At 47.0% G+C, this 26637-nt stretch overlaps 2 protein-coding genes across 4 annotated transcripts in view; one reads left to right on the top strand and one right to left on the bottom strand.

Annotated features, from left to right (window-relative positions):
- Pomt2 (protein O-mannosyltransferase 2) overlaps positions 1 to 8941 on the bottom strand; it is a 39814-nt gene extending 30873 nt beyond the window's left edge. The window contains exons 1-2 of the mRNA XM_027931460.2: positions 8467 to 8941; positions 989 to 1073 (exon numbers count right to left, since the gene is read on the bottom strand). Coding sequence (XP_027787261.2) covers positions 989 to 1073; positions 8467 to 8924 — 543 coding nt within the window. The 5' untranslated portion in view covers positions 8925 to 8941. The remainder of the gene's footprint in view (positions 1 to 988; positions 1074 to 8466) is intronic.
- A 170-nt stretch (positions 8942 to 9111) lies between these two features.
- Positions 9112 to 21394, top strand: Gstz1 (glutathione S-transferase zeta 1). Of its 3 annotated transcripts, none has more exons than XM_027931461.2 (9): positions 9112 to 9196; positions 12847 to 12898; positions 14856 to 14923; positions 15470 to 15550; positions 15868 to 15993; positions 17906 to 17984; positions 18459 to 18511; positions 19130 to 19179; positions 19851 to 21336. In XM_027931461.2, the coding sequence occupies exons 1-9, from the start codon at positions 9182 to 9184 to the stop codon at positions 19975 to 19977; spliced, it is 651 nt and encodes a 216-aa protein (XP_027787262.2). In that variant the 5' UTR covers positions 9112 to 9181; the 3' UTR covers positions 19978 to 21336. The 3 variants fall into 3 exon arrangements, with proteins under 3 accessions (XP_027787262.2, XP_027787264.1, XP_071463739.1); XM_071607638.1 differs by lacking the exon at positions 9112 to 9196 and adding an exon at positions 11707 to 12575 and having other exon boundaries at positions 19851 to 21394; XM_027931463.2 differs by lacking the exon at positions 12847 to 12898 and having other exon boundaries at positions 9114 to 9196.
- The last annotated feature ends 5243 nt before the right edge of the window (positions 21395 to 26637 follow it).

Below are 26637 nucleotides of genomic sequence, written 5' to 3'. Positions count from 1 at the left end.
AGAGGCACCTGAATGCACGCCAGAGCTGACCCACAGGCCTTCTCAGAGATGCTTGTTTTTAAAAGAGTAAAGGAATCTAATTGTAGAATTTCTAATTTAAAAACACATAAGAGGAACAGGTCAAAGAAAGTGTATGCAGGAGTGGGAGAAGAAAAGAAGTTTTCTTCCATGTGGGCAGTCAGCTCTTCTAAGCTATTTCTGCTTTGTGCAATATACTCCTTCTATTCTAAATTGTTTTAAAAATTGAAATAAAGTTTACTTAATATAAAATTCACCACTTTAGCATAACCAATCGGTGGCTTTACATATATTTACAAGGTTGTACAATCATACCAGTAACTAATTACAGAACACTTCACCACCCAAGAAGAAACCCCATACTTATCTGCAATTGCTCCCTAATCCTCCCTCCCCTCAGACCTGGCAATCACTAACTGACTTTCAGTCTATATGAATTTGTCTATTTTAGACATTTCATAATATAATATACAGCCTTTTGTGTCTGGCTTCATATATTCAGCATGACATTTTCTTTTTTTTCAATACTTTTTGTTCAATGGACCTTTTTATTTTTTTTTTATTTATTTGTATGTGGTGCTGAGAATCAAACGAACTCAGTGCCTCACACATGCTAGGCAAGCATGCACGCTACCACTGAGCCACAACCCCAGCCCTTAGCATGACATTTTCAAGGTTCCATGTTGTAGCATGTATCAGAACTTTATTCCTCCTTATGACTCAGTAATATTCCATCGTAGAGACATAACTCATGTGTTTATCTCTCTACTAGTGGAGAGACTCTCTCTCTCTTTCTGAGCCCAGAGGATCCCTAAAACCATCCATGATTTCATATGAAAGTTGCTGACCTGGAATGTCAGGGAATTCTGTCAGAAAAGTCTAAAGTCCAAGAATTAAGTTCAAAATCAACACCTGGCTCCAAGACCTAGGAACCACCCTGAGGAAAGCTGCTATTCGCCATGCTGCTCACCTTTCCCAGAGGCGGGTGCACGTCAAAGAAGAAGGTGCGGTTGATATAGTAACTTCCCATTTTTCCAAAGTGAGTCTCATCCCAACTAAAGGAAAAGCAGAATGCCTTAATAACACATAGTTAAAATCACAGTTAAGACTAAAGACAATGAGTTTCAAGCATTAACAAGAAAATGTGGATTTAAAAAATATTTGTGATACAAGTGATTTGAGAAAGCAGGGCATTAAGGTGGTTATTAACCTTCATTTTGAGAGATAGGAGAAAGGTTAGCAAATATTTATCAACCAGTGACTATAAATTTAAGTTAAATATATACTTATTCAGTATTTTGAGTTTTTATCTATTTATTTTAAAAGGGTAGAGTAGTCCTGTATGGGAAGGTTTGTATGTATGAGTTTTCTTCTGAGTCTGTGACCTTATGACTCTGAGACTCTCTGCTACTGAAATGTACATTACATGTACTATGCCATTGGGCAACTGGTCACAGAGAGCTGTCATGCCATGATGGCCACAGGACTCTGACTTTGCTCGGCGACCTTGAGATGAGCAACCTGCTGGGCTCTGACTGACCTTGTCATGATGAAGTACTAGTGTGGAAAAACTGAGCATTTTTACTACGAACATATCTAAAACTTGTCCTCACTGCATAAATTATTTTATAAGTGAATCTAATACATTTGCTTTTACAAATGTGAAGTTTTGTTCTTCTATACACCACATAAGCTTTTTTATATCCTATATGAGGACTTTAAGCCACATCATAGCCACATCATCCAGCAGAGCCTGGCTGTTTCTGTTCATTATTCTCTTCCTGAAGCTCAAAGGAGGGGTTGTTCTCTAGTGACTGTCCCACCCAGGCCAGCTTCCATGAGCAATCACTACCAACCTAACACATCAGGGGCAAACTGCTTTTCCAAAAATTTTTATATATATATATATATATATATATTTTTTTTTTTTTTTTTTAAACTCAGTAGGCCCACCCAGTAAATGGAAAGGGCGTACACATGCTTCTGCTAAGTACACTGACATCAGGTGAGGACAGTGACATAGTCACTCCAGAGGCCAAGGCAGAAGAACCATGAGTTCAAGTCTCAGCAAGTCAGGGAGGCTTTAAGCAACCTAGTGAGGCCCTGTCTCAAAATAAAAAAGTAAAGGGCTGAGGATGTAGCTCAGTGGTAAAGCACCCTGGACTCAACTCCCAAAATGGGGGTGAGGGGGGGATCCTGCCAGAGACAGTGGGAGGAGGCAGAAAACACTCTGAGCAGTGTAACAAAACAGATTCGCAAAGAGAAGAGAGAGATGCAGCCACAGCTCCAACACTGACTAATGGTGTGACAAGATCACCCACTCGCTCCAGCCCTCTTTCCTCCCTCAGTACCGCCATGCCCCACACTCCCAGGGAGCTATGAGGACTCAACTCAGATAATGCATGTGAAAGAAACCTGTGGACTGGAAGCTATCACACATCCCAGGTACTGTTTCTTTCTTTCTTTTTTTGGTACCAGGGATTGAACGTAGGAGCGCTTAACCACTGAGCCACATCCCCAGACTATTTATGTTACTTTATTTTTTATTTTTGAGACAGGGTCTCACTAAGTTGCTCTGGGCTTCACTAAATTGCTGAGGCTGGCTTTGCACTTGCAATCCTCCTGCCTCAGCCTCTAGAGTTCTTGGGATTACAGGTGTGTGCCACCACGCCCTGCCTGTGGTTTGAAGCTGCTTTGGGAACAGACTGACAAAGGGACATGAGACTTTTACTTTAGAAGCTTGCCAACAAAATCAGCAGTAACATCCACATTGCCTCTTGGCTTTCTTTCACTGCTTGTGCTGGGAGAGACAGTTCTCCATAACTGTCGTGCTCCTACAGGCCTCGCAGGATATACTGAGAAGGCAAGGCCCTGACCCATCAGTACCCAGGTCATTTCTCCTGGTTTATATTGACAGCAAGCAACCCTGGGGAAGCACTAAGCTCTCCTCTGGGACAGAGAGCAGCCTGCTTACTGCCTGCTGTAAAACAGGGGATTCCCCAGCTCAGTAATGTTCGCCAGGTGGGTGCAGCCACCACACAGCAAGCACTCATCCACACGCATGGCACCACATGGGACTCTGGGGGGTGGGGTCGAGGCCAACATGCTGATGCTCACTCGTTCTGCTTGCTGTGCCATGAGAAATAAAGTTCTTTGCCTCTGATCCAGGACTTTGACCTCTGCCAACATCCAGATAACAGTGACAGATTAACTTGTGAGTTTTTAAGTCAGCTAAAAAAATATCCTAGCCCCTGACAGTTTGGGAGGTCAAACATAGGATAATGAGACACACACCTTTCTGAAAAATCATGGCCTGAGTTAGGAATATGAGAAATCTTCTAGAACCTGTAGCGAATGTTCTTGCCCAAGTGGTGGGCAGTGGGAGTAGTAAGAATCCTCACTGTCCCCTTACTAAAGAAGCTGACTGGGGAGAGGCAGGGCTGAGATGGTGCCTGAATGCTCTCTGGGTTACTACTCAGTCTCCTCTAGGCAAAAGAAAGAAGAGATGTGATCATGACAGTAGAGTGACAAGCCTAGCAGCCCTGTCAAAGGGCAATATGAAGTGACTGCTGAGTCAAGAAGTCTCCAAAGCATCAATAAATGATGCAGCAGAAGGTCGTGCTATTCAACACAGAACTTCCATTAAAATGACAATATTGAAGATCCTTGGGCAAGCTGTGTACTCAAGCCAAAAGTAAATGTGCCTCGCTTACTGGCTCAGTGTCACCCTCTCCCTTTATGTGGTCTAGTTCCTCCCCCTCTACCACAACCTCAGCTGCTTTAAAGAGTAAGATAATTAAAGGCAGGGCCAAGGTTTCCATGACCCCAGAGGGAAACAGAAAGCCACACACACCCATCCTGGAATGCTGAGGACCTCCAGGAAGCCCTCCAAATTCAGGGCTCTATTGTTTTGTTTTGTTTTGTTTTGTTTTAAAGGGAGAGAGAGAAAGAATTTTAATTTTTATATTTTAGTTCTCCGAGGACTCAACATCTTTGTTTGTATGTGGTGCTGAGGCCGCTTGAGCCACATCCCAGCCCTCAGGGCTCTATTGTATAGGAGTCACATCTCCCGCCAGCCAGTCCCATGGCTGGAGGAAGAGGTGGGGGTGCAAGGCGCAGGGTTTACAAAGGCACTAAGGACGGCAGGGACAGCCACTAGTTAGTTGTGCAGCAACTAAAAGAAAGGGGTCCCTAAACCTAAGGAAAGGCTCACCAGACACTAGGAAAAATGCTGAGGAAAATGTGAGGGGTTACGGAGGAAAAGAAGGGCCCAGGAGGAAAGAGCCTCTCTCTGCCCCTCATTTCCAGCACCCTACACTCTGGGAAGTGGCATAATCTCGGGGTGGTGCCTGATGCAGGCCTATTAGACTCATTTCCTCAAGGTGCGGGGTGGAGGTAGGAGGAAGTGCCTGAATTCAACTGACAGGGCTTGAGTTCCCCATAGAGAAAGGAAGTTAGAGTGACCTTGTGGTTAAGCTCTTTGTGCCACTTCAATGTGGCATCCACTGTTGAGTGTATAGACTATATTGATCCCACAAGTGTCAAAGAGGATTATCCCATTCAAGGACTGCTGTGTGTAGAGAGGTGATCCTGTCTGTATCCTCCTAGTTGTCCAGGAGAAAGAAAGAAAACTCTGGGAAAGGGAAATCAGCTTTAAAGACTGGCGGGCTGGTGGAATACTGATTCGCCAGGACAACAGCACCACCTGCTGGACAAATGCACCAAGTACATCTGTTTTTAAAGGGGCAACTATTAACATACTGAACTCCTTGAAGTGATATCCAGGCCTCTCTGGCTTGACATTCCTACTTTGGAGAAGGTTCACTTGGAATTTACAGCTAACAAGGGAAGGGCTCTGTGTCCTATGAAAATGGTACATACAGGAGGATAGCCAGCCTGGAGGCACCTCAGTTTTACATTAAAGGGGCAAAGAAACCATTTCCCACTCCTCTCCCTAAAGCATGGCTACTAGCTCAGGGTAACCCTTGATTCACAGAGGTTCCCCAAAATGCTTGTGCCAGGGCTGGGGCTGTACTCAGTGGCAGAGCGCTTGCCTAGCACAGATGAGGCACTGGGTTCAATCCTCAGCACCACATAAAAAGTAAATAAATAAAATAAAGTTATAAAAAAATATATTTTAAAAATATTTTTTAAAAATGCTTGTGCCTGGTTCACTGATGGTTAGGCTGTGAAAAGCTGATGATGTCCCCTGAGGAGCAGCAATCATTCAGCCCCAGTTACAACTCTGGACGGCCAACTTAATACACCAGTTGGAAGACTCAATGCTGAGAGGTTAAAGACATTTCTCCATGAAACCGAAAACTCGGGGAGCAAACTGCAGCTGTCTACTGATGGACAGTCTGGATCATTTACTCATGCAGGTGCCCACAGTCAGGGCCAGTATGCTGACAGGACTATGCAATCAAGCTGTTGATCAAGCCTGCACCAGCTGAACTACAGCCATGGCCACCTGGATTTATCAATGCACTGGGTGTGAAAATGTATTTGCCATCATGAACTGAGCGCAAAATAAAGGACCACAGGTGTTGGAAGCCACCCTTGCATGCCACACTCCTGCCAAAAGTTGGCCTGCCTGTCTTGCAGTGAAGGAAGCCAGAATGCATGGGGCATTGACCTTGCCTGCCCCCAGGAACTTTGGACTTTGTTCCCTTCTTGGAACTATCACTGGTACCTCACTGCTGCTGGTACTTCTTCAGGTCCAGTGATGTGGCTGTTTTAGTCCAGCCATCTGACTCTGTGGGCCTTGAAACTATGTCATGTTTTCAGCTTTCCAAACCATCTACAGTCTGACAGTGGATCGCTTTTTTGACACAATGGTCACCCAACAATGGGTCAATAGACAAGGTATATTTCATAGATAATCCACTTTCCCTATTATCCACAGGCATCTGATATTGTCAAGCATTTTATAGTCTCCTCAGAGATTTATGACTCCATCACCTCCTTTTGGCCTGTACAGTCTGGTCATCTAATGCAGTCCTTCTCAGAAAGGTTCATCTCCTCTTGGTCACCAACTGGGTAATGATCAGGAAAAGGGGTGGAGTTATATAAACCTATTTGGAAAAACTGAAATTTCCCTGACCATGATTTGTTTGTCTTTCTCCTTAGAGAAGCCCCAGATCAGCTGGGGAGGGTGGAGAAGGGTCTACAGGATTCAAACTTAATTCTAGTTTAGTCACCTGGATGGTCTTGCTGGAGTGACACCATCGAAGAGCATGAACATAATGACCACTTGGTTCAGTTCTCTGCTCTTCAAGTGGCTCACATGTGCCATGTTGAAAATATAATGAGTCTTTCTAAATTTTCTAACAATGCTCATGTCAGAAATGTCTAGATATTGGTAAAGGATAAATGGGAAAAAGGTGATGGGACACACAAATTATGTGGCAGTGGTAGGAAATAAACAACCCAAGAAGCTAGGGAAGGAACACCTTAGATCTCTGGAGATATAAAGTGAAGTGAAACGATGCTCTTTGTGCCCAACTCCAGCAACAAAACCTGGAAAAAAGACTCAGATGGTCCACCTGAGTCAGGTGACAGCTGAAGCTGACAATCTGACCTGTGGCTGAGTTTCATGCTATGAAAATAGGAAAACTCATGTGGATGTGACTATTGATGTGCCTGATGACATCCACACTTTCCTCGTATGTGTGCAAATACACAGAAAAGAACAACCTTCTGTCAATCTGATACCAATCATATGCTTCCCCTGATATACTAGGGGCCTTGGGTTATGCCTTGTACAATGACTGAGACTGTAACTATTTAGTGACACTTCCCATATGGCTTAACTAGATCAACATAATAGTGATCTAAATCAAATCTGATGGTGATACAAATAAAATTTAACAAAGTTCTGAACTGAGTGACCTGTGCCCCTCCAGGTAGTATGTTAAGGAGATAAGGAGGAATGAGCCACAAATGTCCTTCCATTGGGCATGGAAGTCAGACTTTTTTTAGTAGGAGTGGGTACTGTCATTATTGACAGAAACAACAAATATTAGAGGTCAATTTAAACTCCTAAACACAGATCATAATGGACAGGCCTTAGACTACATCTCAGTTGTCTAAAATAAGACTCAATGGTCCCCTGATCAATTCACTGGTGGCTGAAAGACCAGGACCCTGGAGGCCATAGTTGAGGTAAATACTGAAGGCTGGCCTCATCCTGCTTCTTGGAGTCCCATGAATGCTGTATGAAACAGATTAAAGAAATTTGATTTGGTCCCTGCCTCTGTCATCTGTTGCATATTTATGTGAAAATCTAATAAAAGCCAAGAAACTGTAGAATTGAGGGGTGAGAAGACCATTGGGAAAGAGTCCACATCCATGTTTCATGCACCCACAAGTCTTGCTAGGTATACCAAGAATGCAAGACTGTACTTGTGCTTGACAGGGTCATTTCTCAGGGTTTTATTTGCAGCAAACAATCTGGAAAGAAAAGATAACATCTCTCTCCTGGACAAAGAGTAGGCTTGCTTACTGCTTGTGATAATACAGAAGATTCCCCAAGCTTGCTAGCCTTGATGCAACCCACGGTGTTACGCAGCCCATAGCGTCACCCTGTGGGACCTGGAGAGCAAAGGAAACTGACTCCATTATGCTGATACTCTTCCTACTTTCTGTAATAGTCTTTTATCTCTAAAGCAAGAGCATCACACCTTCTGCCAGCAGTCACCAAACAAAAACGTGTCATGGCTAATTTATTAATGTCAAAGTAGGGCAACCCTGACAGTTTTCTATATGGCTTTTTGGTCAGTAGCTTACATTTCTGACATTCTCTGCTAATTTTCTCTTTAGTAATACTGAGAAAACATGCTATCACTTGGCCAGACAAATCAACCCTTTTCAGATCATATAAAACTTCTCCTTCTAATTACTTTGTAAGTTTAGTTAATGAAATCTGATCATATCACAACCCAGCATCTGTATCATACAAAATAAAACTTTCAAGAAAATAAATCTCTTCTCAAAGGACAACCCAGACCTACCTCCTAGAATACTTGTCACCACCCCCTCGACACTCAAATTGTCCCTGCTGTGCAGGATTTAAGTACCCAGTTACGAATGTTCCTTTCTGCTGATGCCTGCACATCCTGCAAATGAGGAACTCAGGCCTTGGGAATTCTATACCAAGAATTTCCAATTCTTTGTAAAGGTCAGAGCGCCTTTACAGTTTGAGAATGAAGTGAAACATTCCAGCATCACCAATGAAGACTGCTTCCTCGGATCCCACTGTCCCCCATGGAGCAAGCCCATTCCACCCAGACTGTACCTCGCTGCAAATCAACCCACTAGTTCTCCCTCCACAGTGGACCCACTGATCCTCCTGTGAATCCCGCCTCCTCCGTACCCCCGGGCCAATCAGAGGGCGGCGTCTCTCCTCCCGGTTGCCGTGGTGCCCGCCGAGTCCCTCCCATCACTCACCAGATGTGCGCTGGCTGGTCCAAGCGGTGGAAGCGTGTGGCAAAGGACAGCAGCGTCACCAGGGCCAGCAGGGCCCACCGGCCGGCCGCCTTAAAGCGCCGCGAGGCCCTAGCAGGCCGTTTGGGGTTTCGTGCTGCAGCCTCAGCAGCCACGTCCCGACCCACGACCCTAGCAGCCTGGGACTCGCAGCGGCCCCTCCGGAATCGCAGCTCGGATCCTGCCAGGCCTCCGCCTATGGCCGGCGGCATCCTCCCCCTCCTCAGGATCACCCTTCGGCCCAGAGGCACGCTTTGTCTTGTCAGCCGGCCCGCTGAGGAGTCATTAGAGGGCGGCTCGGGGTGCCCTGGGAAATGTAGTTCCCGCCGCTGGTAGCGAAATGCAGGGCCCCGGCCTCTGGGTGGGGCAGGAAGCGTGGTGGCCGCCCGGGCCACTAGGGGGCGGCAAGAGGCGCAGAGCATAATGGGAGGACGCGAAGACGGGGACGTGTTCGCGAAACTGCAACTCCCAGCAGCACAGGGAGCAAGAGCAGGGGCGGCGGAGGGGCGGCGGGGCGGAGCCAGCCAAAGACCGCAGGGAAGTCCATTCCAGCCCGACCTCGCTTTACCCAGACGAGGGCCAAGGTTTAACTCGTAAGGGTTTCACAGCGCCTCAATCGTCGGCCGGTCCCGGGAGCGAACTTTCTCAGCTGGAAGAGGGGGGTCTCCCGAAGTACGAGATGCAAGCTGGGAAGGTCTGTGCCAAGCTCTGGGGGAGCGGGTCGTCTAATTAGTAAACGTGGATTAAAGCTGGGGGCGAGGCCAAGGGTGCGCCTCTTTGCCCCGCCCATGGCTCCCACAACGACTCCCGGCGAGCCTTTCGTCGCGCCGACACTCTCTGCGCCTGCGCGCTGCCCGCTAGGCCATTGGGCCAGACAAGTTAGGGCTGGTGGAGGCGCTCCTGGAGGAGCCTGCGCGGCGGAGTCCACTCACACCGCTTTCTGTTCTCGTCCTCCTTGTCCCTAACTACGCGGACCTCTTCTAGGGCTTCCAAAGGTCGACCCTCGTTTCCCCGTTCCACGCTTTCTGCGTGTTCCTCTCTCGGCTGGTCATCCTAACAATTGACTGATGGCCTTCAAGGAAAGTTTGCATTTTAAGAGCACCAAGGGAGAGGGGAGCGGTGGCACCTGAAGCCTTCATAGTTTGGGGAGCTTCCCAGGTTTAACCTGCATTTCCCCCGAGCCTTCATAGACCCCCCATATCACCTTCTGATAAAACGGGCTGAGAATATGTTTTATAAGTGACTCACGTGAGTCTTGAGGGCTCTGAAGTTTGAGAACTGCTGTTACAGCTCCTTAGGGAAGGTGGCCCATCAGCTGGGACGTTACGTCACGTTGATAATGTGGAGCCCTCCCGCTCCCAAATGGAAATTTAGGAGTCTTTAAAAACCATGTGTAAGAGATGGCTTTAAAACAGCTGAGGGTGTAACAGCACTCACCTAGCGTGTATGAGGCCTTGCGTAGGATCTGTAGTACCGCAACATAAATAAAAATTTGCCAGAGTGATTGGAAGGCATCTTTGAATTCCTGAATTCTTCCTGGAGTGCTGGTGAAATGGACACTCTACTTGAGCTTAACATTTAGTTGTACAAGTGCAAAAATGAACAAGGAATAATTTACAGTAATACCCCTTTATCAGTTTTCTCTTCCCATGGTTTGTTATCTGGTCAGTTGTGGTCCAAAAATATTAAAGTGGAAAATTCCATAAATAAACAATTCATAAGTTTAAATAGCAGTCCTTGCTGAATGTTGTGTGGAGATCTCACCATCCTGCCTGTAGTGTAGTGAGTCCTTGCTTTGTTCTGCATATCCAGGCTTTGTAGGCTACCTGCCTGTTGGTCACTTTCTAGCTGTCTTGGTTACCAGGTAGGCTTCAGAGGTTCAGCCGTACCTTTGTTTAAATAATGCTTATTTTACTTAATAATGGCCCCCAAACTGAAGAGTAGCAATGTTGGAATTTTATCACAGAATGCTATTATAAGTATTCTATTTCATTATAATCAGTGTTAATTTCTTACTGTGCCTAATTTATAACTGACCCTTAGGTATGTATTTATGTATAAGAAAAAAAAAAAACATAGTATATATAGGATTTAGTACCACATGTGGCTTCCAGCTACAGTAGAGGTCTTGGAACATATCCCTCAAACAATAAGGGGGTACTACTGTATATAGTTATCACTAGTAAGAGAAAGTGCAGAAGTTTCCTACTTATGGCTCATAGTGGAGGGCAGTGGAATTTACTGTGACTTTGGTCATCCTTAATACATGTCAAAGGTGTAACATTCAGTCATTAGGTGAGGCATTTCTTCAGTGATTCTAACCTCAAGTCTGATTCTCTAGTAGTTAATCCCTCACAGCAGTCCCTGTTTGTTGTTCCTGGAGGCCCCTCCAGCCTAGCTAGGTAAGGAAAAGAATGCATCTCCAATTAAAATCTAATTGTGGCTTCCCGGCTTCTTTGCAAAAGACACTTTTTGCCTATCACCTGCTCTCTATGCCAGGACCATCTTTGCCATACCCACAAAAGGTACTTAGAAGACAGGCTGGTACTCCTGGGCCTGGGAACCACTTTGGGAGAGCTTGGGTACCCACTTGTGACCTTGCCCACCTAGAAGAGTGCATTGGTAGTGTAGGGATGAGGAAAGCAGGTTCAGATAGAAGTTTGGGGTACTGGGGTGGCAGAAGGGAGAGGGAACTTTGGTAAAATGTCTGTAATCTGAGAGGTAGTAGACGGGTGATCTGAAAAATTTTACCATTTTCTCTCAGCCATATGAATATGTCTGTGGGAAGATTCATGAGTATTAATCACTGGTTACTCTTTCTTGGATCCCACTTTAAAAGGCTGGTTATGCAAGAAGCACCAGGGAAATTAAATTTGAGTTTCTTAAACCTCAGAAGAAAGGCTACACACTTTAGTTTTCTTTAGGAGCCTGAAGTTAGCAAAAATGAGAAAAATAGGCCAGGCATGAGCCATGGCAGAACACAAGCCCACAGTTATGCAAAATCATCTAACACAAAGACTTATTTTATTTATAAAGTGCTAAAAGTTTCATTTACACACAGAGATGGATATCCACCCCCACCCCAGGGGGCTGGGGATTGAACCCAGGGCCTTGCACCTGCTAGGTAAGCACCTACCATTGACCCCCAGCCCCACACATGGGCATTTTGTAGACATGATCGGATGTCAAAATACAATATGTAAAAAATGCTGGCAGCACAATACTCTGTAAATTGTCAGTTGTTCCCCTTCATGATCAGTCTGTGATCTCAGAGCTGTGGCTTACTGCTGCCACCTGACATTTTGAGGAATTATTGTACTGCATATCTCTAGACTGGAAAAGATCAAAACCCAAATTTTGAAGTATGGTGTCCAAACCGAATACATATCTCTTTTACACCACTGTAAATTTGAGAAATCATTAAGTTGAACCACTGTTAAGTCAGGAACTATCTGTAGATCAACAGAAAATCTGAGGGCCAGATGGGACCTCTGAGCTGCTAGTTGCCACCTCAACTTTAGGGTGAATGGGCACATCTGCCAGCTATTTTTATAAGGCCATTTGGGAGTCAAAGATTGGAGGGTGGGGATTAAAGGATATAGAAACCAAAGCATCAAAAAATTAGAATTCCTGGTCTTTTTGCCATTGCCGGCAGGGATCTCTGCCATCTTTTAGGGTGACTCTTTGTTTTACAGGCAAAGGAACTGAAGACTAGAAAAGGAAGGGATTTGTCCAAGGTCGTACAGGGCTGGGTCCTGCAATGGGTCTGGACCCCAGATATGCCAGCTCCCTGCCCTCTGTGCCACACAACTGCTGCCTCAAAGCCAGGCCATATTTTCTGCACAGAATACCAAACCTAGCTCCACAGGAACATAATAAACTTCCCACAAGTTGGAAAGAGATGACCTTTGTGACCAGAGTCAAAGTTCCCTGAAGCCTGTTTAACCCAGCTTCCCCATTGGCTCATGGGACCAGCCCCTTCAGGGTTCCTGCCCCTGCCCTGCAGCTCTGAGAGAGGGGACATTCCTTAGAAAGCCAAGGATCACCACAGCACCATGACAGAGTCTGGCAAGGTAAGGCAGGCCCCTGAAGGCTGCTGTCCCCGTGGTGGCCACTCAGACCTCAGGGATTCATGCCAACACAGTTGGGAGCCAAGGGACCTTATACAACTCCCAGGGCCTCTGACCTAGAGAGCTCTAAATCGGCCCTAGGTTGCCCAAACACAGGCCTCAGGAAGGAGGCCTGGTGGTACCGGAAGAAGCAGTGGTGGCTCAAGAGACCCTCTCCTGGGGCTGGAAACCCCTTGAACCTGGGTTAATACACACCCTTGTCCTTTCTCCTCAGCCCATCCTCTATTCCTATTTCCGAAGCTCCTGCTCATGGAGAGTTCGAATTGGTAAGAGCTGAGTGCTTTGTTGGGGGTCGGGTGGGGGAGAAGCCTCAGGTACGAAGCTGACCTGGGACAGAAGAGGTACTCTGTCAGACAGGACTTCACCCCCAGCAACCAGCGTCCCTAGGCTCCTGGATGCCCTTCCCTGAATGACACCTCCACCCAGGAAGTCCAACAAGAACACACTGTGGGTGGGAGGAAGGAGGTTGTTTTTCTTCTTGGCACGGCTGCTTGCCCCACACTGTCCTCTAAAGCCCCTTAGCAACCATGCTTAAAACAGGTTGATAAAATCCAGAGGTCCCTGGTAACCAGCAGAGGAACAGCTGGCCTCCCTGGTTCTTATTTGATATGGCAAATTAAATGTAGCTATCAGTGGCTTGGAGGGAGCAGAACTAGGGCCCTCTGGCTTAGTCCTGCACTGGCCCCTCCCTCCTCCAGCTTAACACAGCCCCTGACCAAAGTCATTCTTATAGCAGCTCTATTGATGAAGGCCTCTGCACTAAGTGCTTTTGTGTGCACAATTTCCTTTCATTCTGAAAGCCCGTAGGAGGGAGAAATTTATTGTCCCTGTTGTACAGATAAAGAAACTGAGGCCCAGGAAGGTAAATAACTTGTATCATGCAGCAACTAAGAAACCAAGCTGGCATTTGAACTACACAGTCTGGCTCCACAGTCCATCTGGTGGTGTTCATGCTGGGGATGCACCCAGGGCATGGGGCATGCTAAGCCCGTGAGCTACACCCCAGCCAAAAGCCCTGCTTTTAACCACTACAGTATGCTGCTTGTCAGATGGGGAAACAGCAGCCATCTGTTAGTGGCCCATTAAATTACTTGCCCAGGGCCGTACGGCTACCTAATGAAGGTGATAAACTTTGAACCCAAGCAGCCTGGCCCCAGAGCCTGGCCCTAACTACAAAGCACTGTGTGACACTAGCCTCTGCCCCCATTCCAGCTTGATTAGTGTCTGTGGAGTCAGTAAGCAGGAGGACCAGGGGCCAGGAGAAACTTTTCCTGCATGAAGATGTCCCCTTCTCTGGGCCCTCGAGCCTGTGGCCTAGCTAAGCCAGAAGCAGAGCAGGAGGAGTGTTGTCTCTTTAGGGCCTTTATGCTTGGCTTCTCCACTTGACCTCAGCCACTTTCACTCTCTAGAGTGGAGCTGACCAGCACCAAAAAGGAACCTGGCCTATCACAAGCTGTCCTCACATGTCACATCTTCCTCTCCTTGCTCCTTGGCACTTGCCAGAGACCAGCCATGACCATATTTTAATAGCCAAGCACACATGCGCACACACGCCTGCACTCTTCTCCACTAGGGCTGGCCCTGGTGTTTTTATCACCACCTTGCCAGATGGAAGGAAACCTGGCCCCTGGAGTCACTGCAAATGTTCCAAGACCACCAGAGAGCCTGGTGCCATCCTGGAATCTATAGTAAATGAGAATAGAGAAAATGGGTAGGAAAGAGATTCTTCTCTAAATAGAAAACAAGCGTCAGTGGCCTGTGTGTGCTCTGTGTGGTCCTCTAAGCAACTTCCCTTTGCCCCTAGATGCCCTCTTGAGGGAAGATTGCATGTCTCCCAACAAAGCTGACCCACTGCCACTGTTTAAAGCCTCAGAAGGGGAGAGAGAAACAAGTCACATCCCTGCTGTCCCCAGAAACCACAGGGTGCCATGGCACACACCTTCATAGCACCATCCATGGGTCATGAAGGCCTTGTTGCAAGGTCCAGAGGGTGAGGCTCTAAGAGTTCAGGGGTGAGAAAGGTGGAGCCTCACACACCAGGGACAGTAGTGGTGGTAACAGGGAAAGCTGGACAGAAGGGGATAGTGCCAGGCTGTGTCTCTGCCATCCAGCAGTGTGGAGAAACCTCCCTGTTGGCAGCCTCATGTTACCCTTGGAGGGCTCTTTCTTTGATAATGTAGCAAGAAACTATCCCCTGACTCTCCTATCTGTGGTCTCTCCTAGCTTTGGCTTTGAAAGGCATTGACCATGAGATAATGCCCATCCATCTCACAAAGGATGGGGGGCAACAGGTAAGGAGGCTGCCCCTAGACCACAATGTGGGAATTAAACTGTGAAGAGACTAGATAGGGGGTCTGCCCCAATAAGTACAACTATGTCACATGCTCCCTATGGCTGGAAGGTGCTGTTGGCTGTCCCTTATGGGGCAAGATGGCAAGCTGTGCAGCAAAAGAGACCCATAAGACAGGTCCAAGCTGCAGGCTCAATACTACAACTGCATTCTCCAATGCCTGACTGTGGGGGGCAAGTGGGTCCTTGCCCCATACTGGGTCCCCTGGATGGATGGATAGGGTAGGAGCTGCCTTGGTAGTCACAGTGTGAGATGCAGGGAAAGTCACATAGTCAGACCATTGGGGAAAAGCCTAAAGCTCAGGAGCTATTGGGGTTTCAGATAATGCACAGATCCCTCAGGGTTTAGCCTGGGCTTGGGAGCTAGGGTCTCCCCAGAGAAGTGGAGGTATGGACAGATGGCAGGCCTGGGGTTTACCCACTTGCTTTGTCCTGCTCTAGCCAACTCAAGTCAGGCCATCTATCCAACTGGGTCCTTGTTTCCACAGTTTTCTGAGGAATTCCAGGCACTGAATCCCATGAAGCAGGTGCCAGCCCTGAAGATTGATGGAATCACCATTGGCCAGTCAGTGAGTACAGGGCTTGGGGGAGGCGCATCACAAGAGCAGTATCCTGAATGAGAGGACATGATGTCTCTTTCTCACTTCTGTGTGTCCAAGGAGCCTAGAACATATAGGAGCCTGACAAACATTTGTCAAAGGGAGAGAGGTTGGGGAGGTGAGGAGAGAGCTGAGCATGTGAGAAACCAAAAAGCTTTCCAGGGCTCTAGCTGAGGAGGTAAAGGAAGTGGTGGTGGCATCGGAGAAGGAGAAGGAGTTTGTGGGCCCTCTACCCTCTGGTCCAGATGTCCCAGGTTCTCTCCCTGACTCTTGTCCTCTCTGGACAGCTGGCCATCATTGAGTACCTGGAGGAAACTCGGCCCACTCCACCACTCCTGCCTCAGGACCCAAAGAAGAGGGCCAGTGTGCGCATGATTTCTGACCTCATCGCTGCGGGCATCCAGCCCCTGCAGGTGAGGCCCTTGCACACCTCTCACGCTGGTCCTCTCACACACTGACTGGTGAGCCCACCGTGGGGTGTCTAGCTTGGAAGTGGGTAGCAGGAAAACAGAGAAGGACTCTCAGGGACTTTGACCTAGATCACAAGGCTGAAACGGGCAGGAATCCCAGAAATCCTCCACTGAACTGTGTTCCAAGAAGCCCTCGGTTTCCAAGGATTCATCTAGAGGGGCTCAAGGTGGGGAAGGGGCTGGGTGGTGGGCTCAGGTCCAGGCCTCTGGCTTTAACCTGAGCAGCCTCCCTCTCAGCTGTGCTGTCATACACAGACACACCTCATTTTACTGCTCTTGGTTTCCTTGAGTTCTGCAGATTTGTTTTTTTTTTTTCCTACAAGTTGAAGGTTTGAGGCAACATTCTTTGATCAAGTCTGTCCATGCCATTTTTCTAACAGCTCATTCAATTGTTAGCATTTGTAGCAATAAAGTATTTTTCAATTTAAGATGTGTACATTCTTTAGACATACTGCTGCTGCATACTTAATAGACTACAGTATCATGTAAACAAAACTTTTATAAGCACTGGGAAACCAAAAAATCAATGTGACTTGCTTTATTGCCACATTTACTTTATTGCAGTTCCATCCCTATTACCACAAAATAAATAACTAAATAAAACTGTTCATCTGTGCTAACACTTGAATTTGTGAGGAAATAGCCCCAGAAAGTTGGAGCCAAGCCCACAGCATTTCCAAAGATGCTTTACTGGGATTCTCATAAGGTTTTTGTTTTTGTTTTTTAAAGTTTTCACTGGTAAAACAGAAAAGTAAGTATTAAAACTGATTTTCTGCTGAGTGTGGTGGTGCATGCCTATAATCCCAGCTGCTAAGACAAGGCTGAGAATGGAGATCCCAAGTTCATGGCCAGCTTATGAAACTTGGCAAGATACTTTTTTTTTTTTTTTTTTTTTTAAGGGCTGAGACTGGAACTCAGCAGTAGAGCGCTTGCCTTGCATGTATGAGGTACTGGGTTTGATCCTCAGCACCACATAAAAATAAATAAACGAAATAAAGGTATTATGTCCAGGCTGGGGTTGTAGCTTAGTGGTAGAGCACTCACCTAGCATAGTGAGGCACTGGGTTCAATCCTCAGCACCACATAAAAATAAAGGCATTGTGTCCACCTACAACTAAAAAAAAAATTTTAAAAAGGTACTATGTCCATCTACAACTAAAAAATGTATATTAAAAAGGGGGGGGGGGGTACTGGGGCTATAGCTCTGTAGTAGAGCACTGACTAAAATGTGCAAGGCCCTGGGTTCCATCCCTATTACCACAAAATAAATAAGTAAATAAAACTGTTCATCTGTGCTAACTCCTGACTTTGTGAGGAAATAGCCCCAGAAAGTTGGAGTGACAGCCAAGTGACACAGCGAATAATAGCAGAACAGGGACCAAGGCCAGGACCTCTGTGCACCTGTGCCCCACTCCCATGTCTTCTTGCTGTTTTAATGAAAGGGATCACAGCAGACAGAATTCTGTTCTACAGATGAGGATACTGAAGTCCAGAAGTAAAGTGGCTCCAGGGGTACAGAGTTAAAAATCTCTGGAAGCCAGTTCTGTGCCCCTCCCCCGCCCAGCCCCTCTCCCTCCTTACATGGCCCATGTAAGAGAGGAGCACTGGGTGTAAGACACAGAGGCCTCAGGTTATGGCCACACCTGCCACTACCAAGGCAGTGTCCTTTGTCCCTACTCTTGCTCATCTCTGCCAGAGTCACATGGCTTCCAGACTGTGAGCAGCCTGAGAAGGTATGCTGGGATGGCTGCCTCCAGGGGCAAATAGGAACTGAGCTTCTCTGAGCAGGGTGTGGCTGAGGGGAAGACCCAAGCCAGCTCCCAAAGCAGTCACAGATTTTTCTTGGGCTACACAGAACCTGTCTGTCCTGAAGGAAGTGGGACAGGAGAACCAGCTGCCCTGGGCCCAGAAGGCCATCATTTCTGGCTTTGATGGTGAGTTCTCACTCCTGTGAGCTGCCCCAAAGTGACCACTTAGAGAAGTAACCCTGGAGCACAGGGCCCTGGGCACCTGAACCAGGCTGCCAGACTGCTTCTGTCTCGACAGTGGTGTGGGAGGTGGCAGGCCCAGGGAGGCAGGCCCAACTTCTGCTTTACTGCTTTTCCTTCCCCATTCAAGAAACCAAGACCACAGAGCGCCAGCCAGTTAATGTGGGAGCAGCTGCCTTGGCCAGCTGCAGGTCTTGCCCATCTGGTCAGTGAGATGGCAGCTGGACTTGAGGGGCCCAGGGAAATACCAGCCTGTCCCTAGAAACTCTCCAGTCCTGACTGCCTCATTCCCTCCAGCACCCATGCCACAACCTGTCACTCAGACAGCCACCCATTTTTATAACTTTGGAGATAAGGCCCAAAAGGCTGATGTCCCATCTCTGTGCCCAGAGTAAGATTGCTCTTGTGGCCTCCCCACAGCTCTGGAGCGGATCCTGCAGAGCACAGCGGGGAAGTACTGTGTGGGAGACCAGGTGAGTGTCCTCAGACCTGCCCTCAGCAGCCTCTCCCTCATGCTGACCCCAGGTTTTCACTCTCCCATGTGGACTCATCCATCTCCTCCTGCTCTGGGCAGGGAACTTCCTGCGGGGAGCAGTCGACCTACCCGCTAAGAGGACTGAGGGGTCCAAGCCAGAAGACCACACCTCAGAGAGGAGAGAAGGGCCAGGCAACAGATGAGGGACTAGGCTAGTTGATGGATTCCTTCTCTCCTAATTCTGAGATTCTAGGATTCAGGTACCCGACTCCCACAGGCTCAGGCCCTGGACCTGTGCTAGTTCCGGTTCCTAAGCGTCCCCTCACTAAGCGCCTGGTGGAGGTGGTTTAACAAGCACAGTAACAGCCATCAAACCCTCAAGCTTTCTTTGGCTACCCACAGAGTAACTGCAGTATGGCCTAGAATAAGTGCTGCCATTCTGGGGGACAGAGCCAGGCAGATCCAGGGGAGATAGGGTGAGTGGGGTGGTAGGGATGGCTGGGAAAACTGAAGCAGACAGGAACGTCAAGGACTGACCCCTCTAGTGCAGTAATAGAACACACCCAGCAAGTCTGAGGTTTTCATCCTGATGTGAACCCGCCCGACCTTCTTTCAGGTGTCTATGGCTGATCTGTGCTTAGCGCCTCAGGTGGCAAATGCTGAAAGGTAAGAGAGCTCCCCCACCCTTCCTTCTCCTGGTTCTGCCCAGTCGGGCCTCCTACTTCAGCTACTGAAGTAGCATCTAATGCAAACCCCTCTCCAACTGACCAGGCACCCACTGCCACACCGCACCAGTCCCCTCAGCCTTGGAGAGACAGGGTGGAAGAAATCAATGAAATGTCCTTACCATGCCCACTACACTGTATTGACAGCTCGTCCTTTTAGGAGGAGGTGGTTCACCTTACGGACATCCTGTTGTCTCTAGACATGGTGTCTGTGCCCAGAAAAAAAAGGTCAACCTCTGCTTTCCTTCAGAGGCGCTTCCATAGAGCATGAGTAGGTACCTCTCTGGAAGGCATCATGCTAGGCACTAAGGACATGAAATATGTGACTCATTCCCTGCTTGTGATATATAAATGTCTAGCACTGGACTTTATACATAATAGGTTCTCAATGATTTCTTAGACAGGAATACTAGGTAACAGAGACGTCAACTGATACTACACCAGACCTACCCATACCCAGAGAGCTACCCATGATGGGCTGCCTCTTTGTCCTTCCCTGGCCAGCCCCATGGACTCCATCCAGCCCTACCTCTCTGCTTCCCCCACTTACCCATAGGGCAGTCTCCCCATGTCCCTAGAAACCCTGACTTACAAGGTGTTTCTCTGCCACAGGTTCAAGGTGGATCTCACCCCTTATCCTACCATCAGCCGCATCAACAAGACACTGCTGGCCTTGGAGGCCTTCCGGGTGTCTCACCCCTGCCGGCAGCCAGATACACCTGCTGAGCTGAGGGCCTAGCTCCCAGACCTTGCCACATTGGCACACGGACAAGGAGGGCACACAGGAGTGGATACTGGGTGGGCTTAACAGGCCTAGAAATAAGTCTTAATTGGGCAGACAAGAGACTTTAGCCCTTAAACTTCAACGCTAGACCTGGTGCTGCCTCCCCCCCCAAACCTTGTTGTACTTCAGTCTTCTCATCTGTCAAGTGTCAGGAGGTGGGTGGGCAAAAATGTTATCTGTTATTTATGTTACAGGGCAGTCACAAAGCCAAAATGAGAATATGGATTAAAATGCCACAAGTTACCAAAGTGCCCTCAGACAGCCTTACTGAACTGACTTAGAGAGTGCCCCAACTGGAATTTGGTCATTAACTGCAGCCCAGGCCTCTAGTTTATTAAGACTGAGCGGGGCGGGGGAGGGGGGGTGGTGAATGGCAGAGTGCTTGCTAGCACACATGAGGCACTGGGTTCGATCCTCAGCACCACATAAAAAATGAAATAAAGATATTGTGTCCACCTACAACTAAAAAATAAATATTTTAAAAAAAAAAAGAAGACTGAGCTGGGTTCCAGAATTTGAACATTCCCCCAGCTGGAACACCCATGGGCTCAAGAGAGGAAGTTAGTTAGCCACTTGCCTACCCTGTGGCAGGCCTGACCCTGAAACCCAAAGGCAAGGAAGAGAAATAAGCCCAAACCATTGCCTGAGAGAATCAGGATCCAGGGAGAGAACTGAGCAGGAAGGAAGGCACCTAGCTACCAACAGGAGTAGGAGCGGTACCATCACTGAATGTCCTGCTTCCGTACCCAGAAGCTAGCTGGTGCTCTCAACCAAGGCCCTCACCTTCAGGGGCAGAATTCTCTGGACCCAGTTCCAGGGTTAGGAATTTGGGTAAATACAGCCAGGAGTGGTCTTGTCTTACAAACAGGAGATAAGCTGCATGGGCAGTGTGAACTGTCACTATGGTCAACTTGAGCTTAGGAAACCAGCTATGTGATATGGGTAGCCAGTCAGAGTGAATTCGCATACTCCTTCCTGTGATCGGAGAGGCTCTGCTGGTCACTTTCATAGTGACCTGGATATTGCCCCGATCCTCGAAGTAGCAAAATGTGTCTTCAGACAGGCGTGTAGCCCCATGGATTGAGCTATGCTCACCTGTTCCTTTGTGATATTACTCCTTTGCCCTGTTTGGGATAGAATGTTGCATGGAAACATCCTTTGTGTGTCCCCTTCTCTTGTTCTGCCTTTGAGTGTGGCCTTCCTAGATGTCACTCAACCTGCTGACAACAGATATCACAAAGCTAGACTCAACCCCCGAAACCTAACCCCTGCCTCATTTGAATGGTTTCTCCTCAATAAAAGGGTTCAGCTGGCGCACTCTCTCTCTTTCTGCAGACTGAGGAGCCGACACAGGACCCCAAAGAAAAAGGTATCTCTGTCTCTTGTGTGGTTATTTCATGCAGCCCAGTTTCCCTGGAGTGACCCTGAGTGTTTTTTGTCGCGAGGAACGCGAAAAGGTGACAATTCATGATAGGCTGTGCTAGAGAGAGCATGTCCCCATCCTTGGCAGTGCTCACAAAGAACCAGGACCAATTCTTGGCAGAGACGTTGTAGGAAGATTAGCTACTGGAGGCAAAACAAGATGACCTTTAATGACCCACACCTGAGATTCCATTTCTCCTGCATGGCTGAGTTTGAACAGGGAACCAAGGTCTATGTGTCTGTTTCAAATGGAAGCCACCTTTCTCAACCATGTGTCCCCTTTCTGCAGCCCAATCCTAGGACACCTAGTTCTCCTTTCTCATCCTGAGTTCTTTTGTGGCCTTTCCTCTCTCAAAAAACCTTGGTTCCAAGCTCCAGAATAACCAAAGTGGGCCACTCTATCTCCCAAGGCAGGTTTGTCCCTGCAAAGCCAGAGAGAAGTGAAAGAAGGCAGGCGAAACATGGTGCCTCAGGTCCTGCCTGCTGCCATCTGGACCCTTCTAGACTACTCCAGCCTTGCCTGACTGATAGGACCTGCCTGGTTATTTGGTAAAGGACTAATTTCATCCCAGAAACCAGGGATTGTCACCTCCTGATATTAGGATGTCTGAAATTGATGGTGATTAAAATTCCTGTGGATTTTGAAGGGAAATTGAGCTCACAGGAAAGGGGGAGACCCCCTACTTCAGGCATATTCCTACCACTCCCACGGCAGCATGGCTCCCTGGACCCAGAGAGAGAGAGTGGGAGCACTGCAGAGAGGAGCAGCAAGCCAGCCTCAGTTCAGCCTGGCCAGTTGGGCTGCTGCCACCACTTTCCTAGGAGTAAGGCAGGTGGCCCAGCCCCTCACTAACAGGTGCCTTTGTGAGCCCAACTCATCCCAAAAAGATTTCCAGCCTGGCTCAGGCTAGCAGGTGCTCCCACTGTCCTCCTCTTCCCAGCCTCATCTCTAGGCAGGAAAGTTCAAGAGACTTCTGGGAAGCAAGATAACTAGTTAGAATCCACAGGTAGGACAGAAACACAGCCTGAGACCACTCCCCGTTTCCTGTATGATTCTGGAGAAACTAGGTTGGAGGGGGCAACCTGCAATTGTCCCAGAAGGAAACAGTCTGGTTTCCTGCCCCATCTAGCAGTGGACTTCACCAACAGGGAGGAACCCTCCAAGGTGACTCTCAAAGCTAGGAGCCAGAATGTGTGCAGGTGTGATGTGGACCTATGACAGACATGGACCCTGCCATTGCTGACTTTTTGTCCCTCCGCTGACTCCTTAAAGTGTGACTGGCTCTAACTTTATTGCTCTACTGTGCGTTTTATTGTCTATCTTCTTGTGTGTCTGTTCCAAGATGACTTCCGGAAGCTGACTCAGGTCTCCTCCTAGATAGCATGAAAACATTAACCTGTTCATCCTGGGGCTCCTTCAGCCATCCCCAGACTGGTGGCAGGACCTTTATGGATTTTAAGGAAATCTAAATTGGGTAAAAAGGATACAGTCTCCGTTATCAAACAGTATTTAGAAACCATCCCTCATCTAAAGCACAAAACTCATTTTACATATTCTTCTCATAGTCCAGGTCTTATTTCAACAGAAATTTTCTGATATATATTAAATGTAATGTGAAAAATCAGTCCCAGGTTGGGGACTGGTAAAGAACAAATTTTATGGCTTTTACTCTGGACTCAGCATGGAATCATCAGAGATCCTTGGAGTCTATGACATTTCAGTGAGACACTCTGTATTTTTTTTTAATATTTATTTTTTAGGTGTAGATGGACACAACACAATACCTTTATTTTTATGTGGTACTGAGGTCCTTGGAGTCTATGACGTTTCAGTGAGACACTCTGTATTATTTTTTAGATACTTATTTTTTAGGTGTAGATGGACACAACACAATGCCTTTATTTTTATGTGGTGCTGAGATCCTTGGAGTCTCTGACATTTCAGTGAGATACCCTGTATTAATCAAGAGTTCTCCAGAGAAACAGAACCAGAAGGCTACATGGGGGAGGGTGGAGGTGTGTATGTTACATGGAATTTACTTATGCAGTTATAGAAGCCAAGAAGTCCCATTGTCTGCCATCTGCATGCTAGAGACCCAGGAAAATGGGTGACAATTATAATTGAGTCCAAAAGCCCGAGAATCAGGAGTCACTGGTGAAGGGTCAGAGAAAATGAGATGAGCCATTCAAGCTGAAGAGTGAGGCAGGAAAAAGAGGGGGTGAATTCCTCCTTTCTCTACCTTTTTTTTTCCAGGCCCCAGTGGATTGGATGATGCCCACCCACATTGGGGAAGACAATCTACCTTACTGAATCCACCATTCAAACACTAATTTCATCAGAGACATTCTCACAGGCACACCCAAGATGATGTTTAATCTGGGTATTCTGCAGCCTTGTCAAGTTGACATAAAATTAACCATCACTTCCTCGTGTCTTATCTTACACCCTCCTAACCCAGACAAATCTGTCCTTCCCCACAAAAACAGAAATGTATCTAAGCCAAAGAAACTCACACTCCAGGTTCCTTTGAGGTGACTCGAAATGCTGGGTTCTTGCAGGGATCAATTATATGCACTATCCAGAGAAAATGACTAAATCTTTCAGGTTCTCAGCTGCACTGGTTTTAGGGGGACAGCAGTCCATCTCCTTACTTCATGATCTTTCTTGCAAAGATTTTTGTGTTTTGAAGCTAGAACCTAAGACAGGGAAGTTCTGCTCACTGGCCATAGCAACCCAAACTGGTCTCAAGGCCAGGGCTAGGAACCAGTCTTGTCTCCCTCTTCACCCAGAGCCAAGGAGAGAGCCTCAGCAGCGACTTTTCTGGTATCTTCCCTGGATTTGGAGACTGGGGCTGTGAGGAAGTTAGAATTGCAGAGAAAACAGGACCAGGAAGGCCACCACTCAGGATCAACTAAGGGATGGAAAAGGTGTTGGGGGGAGGTTATGGATGAATAGAAGTCCTGGTGTCACTGGATGGCCACAGATCAGGAGAGAGGAGCCATCTGTCTGGTCTCTGGGCCTGCAGTGTTGAGTCAGAGTGAAGCTATCTTGTATTTTCAGCCCTGGGGCCTCTCCTGGAGCCCAGGTTATCATGGTGGCTGTCTTGCTATTCAGGAATGTGGAGACCTGAGGTTTTGCTTGTTTCATCCCTACCCTTCAGGAAACCGTCCTCCAGAGACCCAGGCATGGTTAATTGAGAGGAACCCTTTTCTCTGGTCCCGTAGGAACTTTGCTGAGAAATTCCCTGAGAGTTCCTCAAGCTCTTCTGGGTTGGGCTTCTGACCTACCTATTATCTCAGTATCAAGCAGTGTGACTAGCCTCACTCCATAAATGCACATTAAATTCAAAGATGTCCTTCCTGTACAATTGTGGCTGACTCTCCCTTCCCTGAATGTCTATCTCCTCCCATGCTCTTCTAATTCCTCTTTTGGGGGCTTAGAATATCATAAAGGAACAAATTTTTTCCTACATGCTTAGACTTTCCTCTAGTGGTCAGATCAAATGGCTTAGCAATAATTAAGCTTTCACAAACTTTTTTTTTTTTTTTAGTTATAGATGGACACAATACCTTTTTATTTTATTTATTTATATGTGGTGCTGAGGATCGAACCCAGTGCCTCACACATTAGGGAAGCACTCTACCACTGAGCTACAACCCTAGCTCCTCCACAAATGGTTTTAAAAACAACCTCCTCTGTGACTCCCTCAGGTCTTCAAATAAATTCTTATATTTGGGTGTCAACCAAAGACCTTCTCAGTCTGTTATGCCACTATAACAAAATAACCAAGATTGGATATTTTTTAAAGAACAGAGATTTATTTTCTCACAGTTCTGGAAGCTAGGAAGTCCAAGATCAGGACAGCTGGTTCAGTGTCTGGTGAGGGCTTGGTCTCTTTCCAGACTAGTGCCTTCAGTGTGATACTGAAAGAGGCAGAAGGGTAAAAGGGGCTTAAATATTCCTCCAGTTCCTTTTTTTAAGGTACTGATCACCTCCCAAAGGACCCACCTCTTAATCCTGTTGCTTTAGGGATTAAGTTTCAACCTGAATTTTGAAATAGTAAAGGCAATCACCTTTTCAGGGGACATTTTTCAGTAGTAGCTTCTCTCAAAAGGCTGAGTGAGTGGTCAAAGTCCTTCTTCATTTCTATATCACTTGTCAGATCTGTGAGGGACTTTCAGCAGACCCCTGATATGCAGTCTTCCTAGAGTGGGAGTGGCCACAGCAGATGAAGAGCAGATGTTGGAGTGGCCTGATCCTGTATCGAATGTGGAAGGTCTTCCAACTGGATGGAAGTAATAAGACACAGCAAATGCTTTGGAAGGAGTAAAGCAGGAAGGAGGTGCTGCCAGGAGACACCTGAGAACAAATCAAAAAGCACAGGAATTGTTTTCCACAGTCATTTTACACATTCATTAAGGAAAGATGAAGGGGAGAGAGAAAAGAGTTAGAAAAGCAGGTAAATACACGTGTTCATATGATAAATATTTGTTTTATTGGTTCCTCTTGATTGCATGGCCACAGGTGCCATTCTGCTATGGGAGAATACTCTGAACTTAGAGCGCTGTCGTGGTTAAGCCTGAACTATGTGGGTTAATGAACATCAAGACTGAGTATTAAGAGCTATAATTCGTGAGCTGACTTATATAATGTTGGGCTGTCAAAGTCAAGGATTTGACCAGTATGAAAGCTTTTAAAAGTTAAAAAATAATCTTAATTCTGTTATATATTAGAGTGACATAATAGACCCAGTGTCCCAACCATGACTTTGAAGATCCTTAGCTACATGTAAGCTGCCTAGGCATTTTATTGTTGGCTACAGTGTACTTTCGTAGGCAGATTATATTCATTTAACTCACAGTTATTTCATATATTTCCTTATACTTCAGCCTCTAGGATATGTTGCAAATGAAAGCAGAGAATGACCTGACAGGCTCATCTTAGAGTCACAGATAGCACTGAACAAAGTATTTAAATGGCATCCCACCCTGCTCAGATGAGTCCTTGCTTTGTAATGAGGTGCCAGGAATGTAAAGAGGCAGTGTTTTAAAAGATGTCAAGATATGTTATTATGTCTTCATATTTGCAAATAAAAACAGGATGAATTAAATATCCTCAGACTATATTAATGAATAACCTGGTATTCAAAGTACTGGTGCCAAGTTTGAAGAGTATGTTTGTTCATGTGGAGA

Source organism: Marmota flaviventris, chromosome 2 (genome assembly GCF_047511675.1).
Source record: "Marmota flaviventris isolate mMarFla1 chromosome 2, mMarFla1.hap1, whole genome shotgun sequence".
Taxonomy (NCBI): domain Eukaryota; kingdom Metazoa; phylum Chordata; class Mammalia; order Rodentia; family Sciuridae; genus Marmota; species Marmota flaviventris.
Note: the sequence above shows the minus strand (reverse complement) of the source record. Positions and strands in the feature narration are given on the sequence as shown.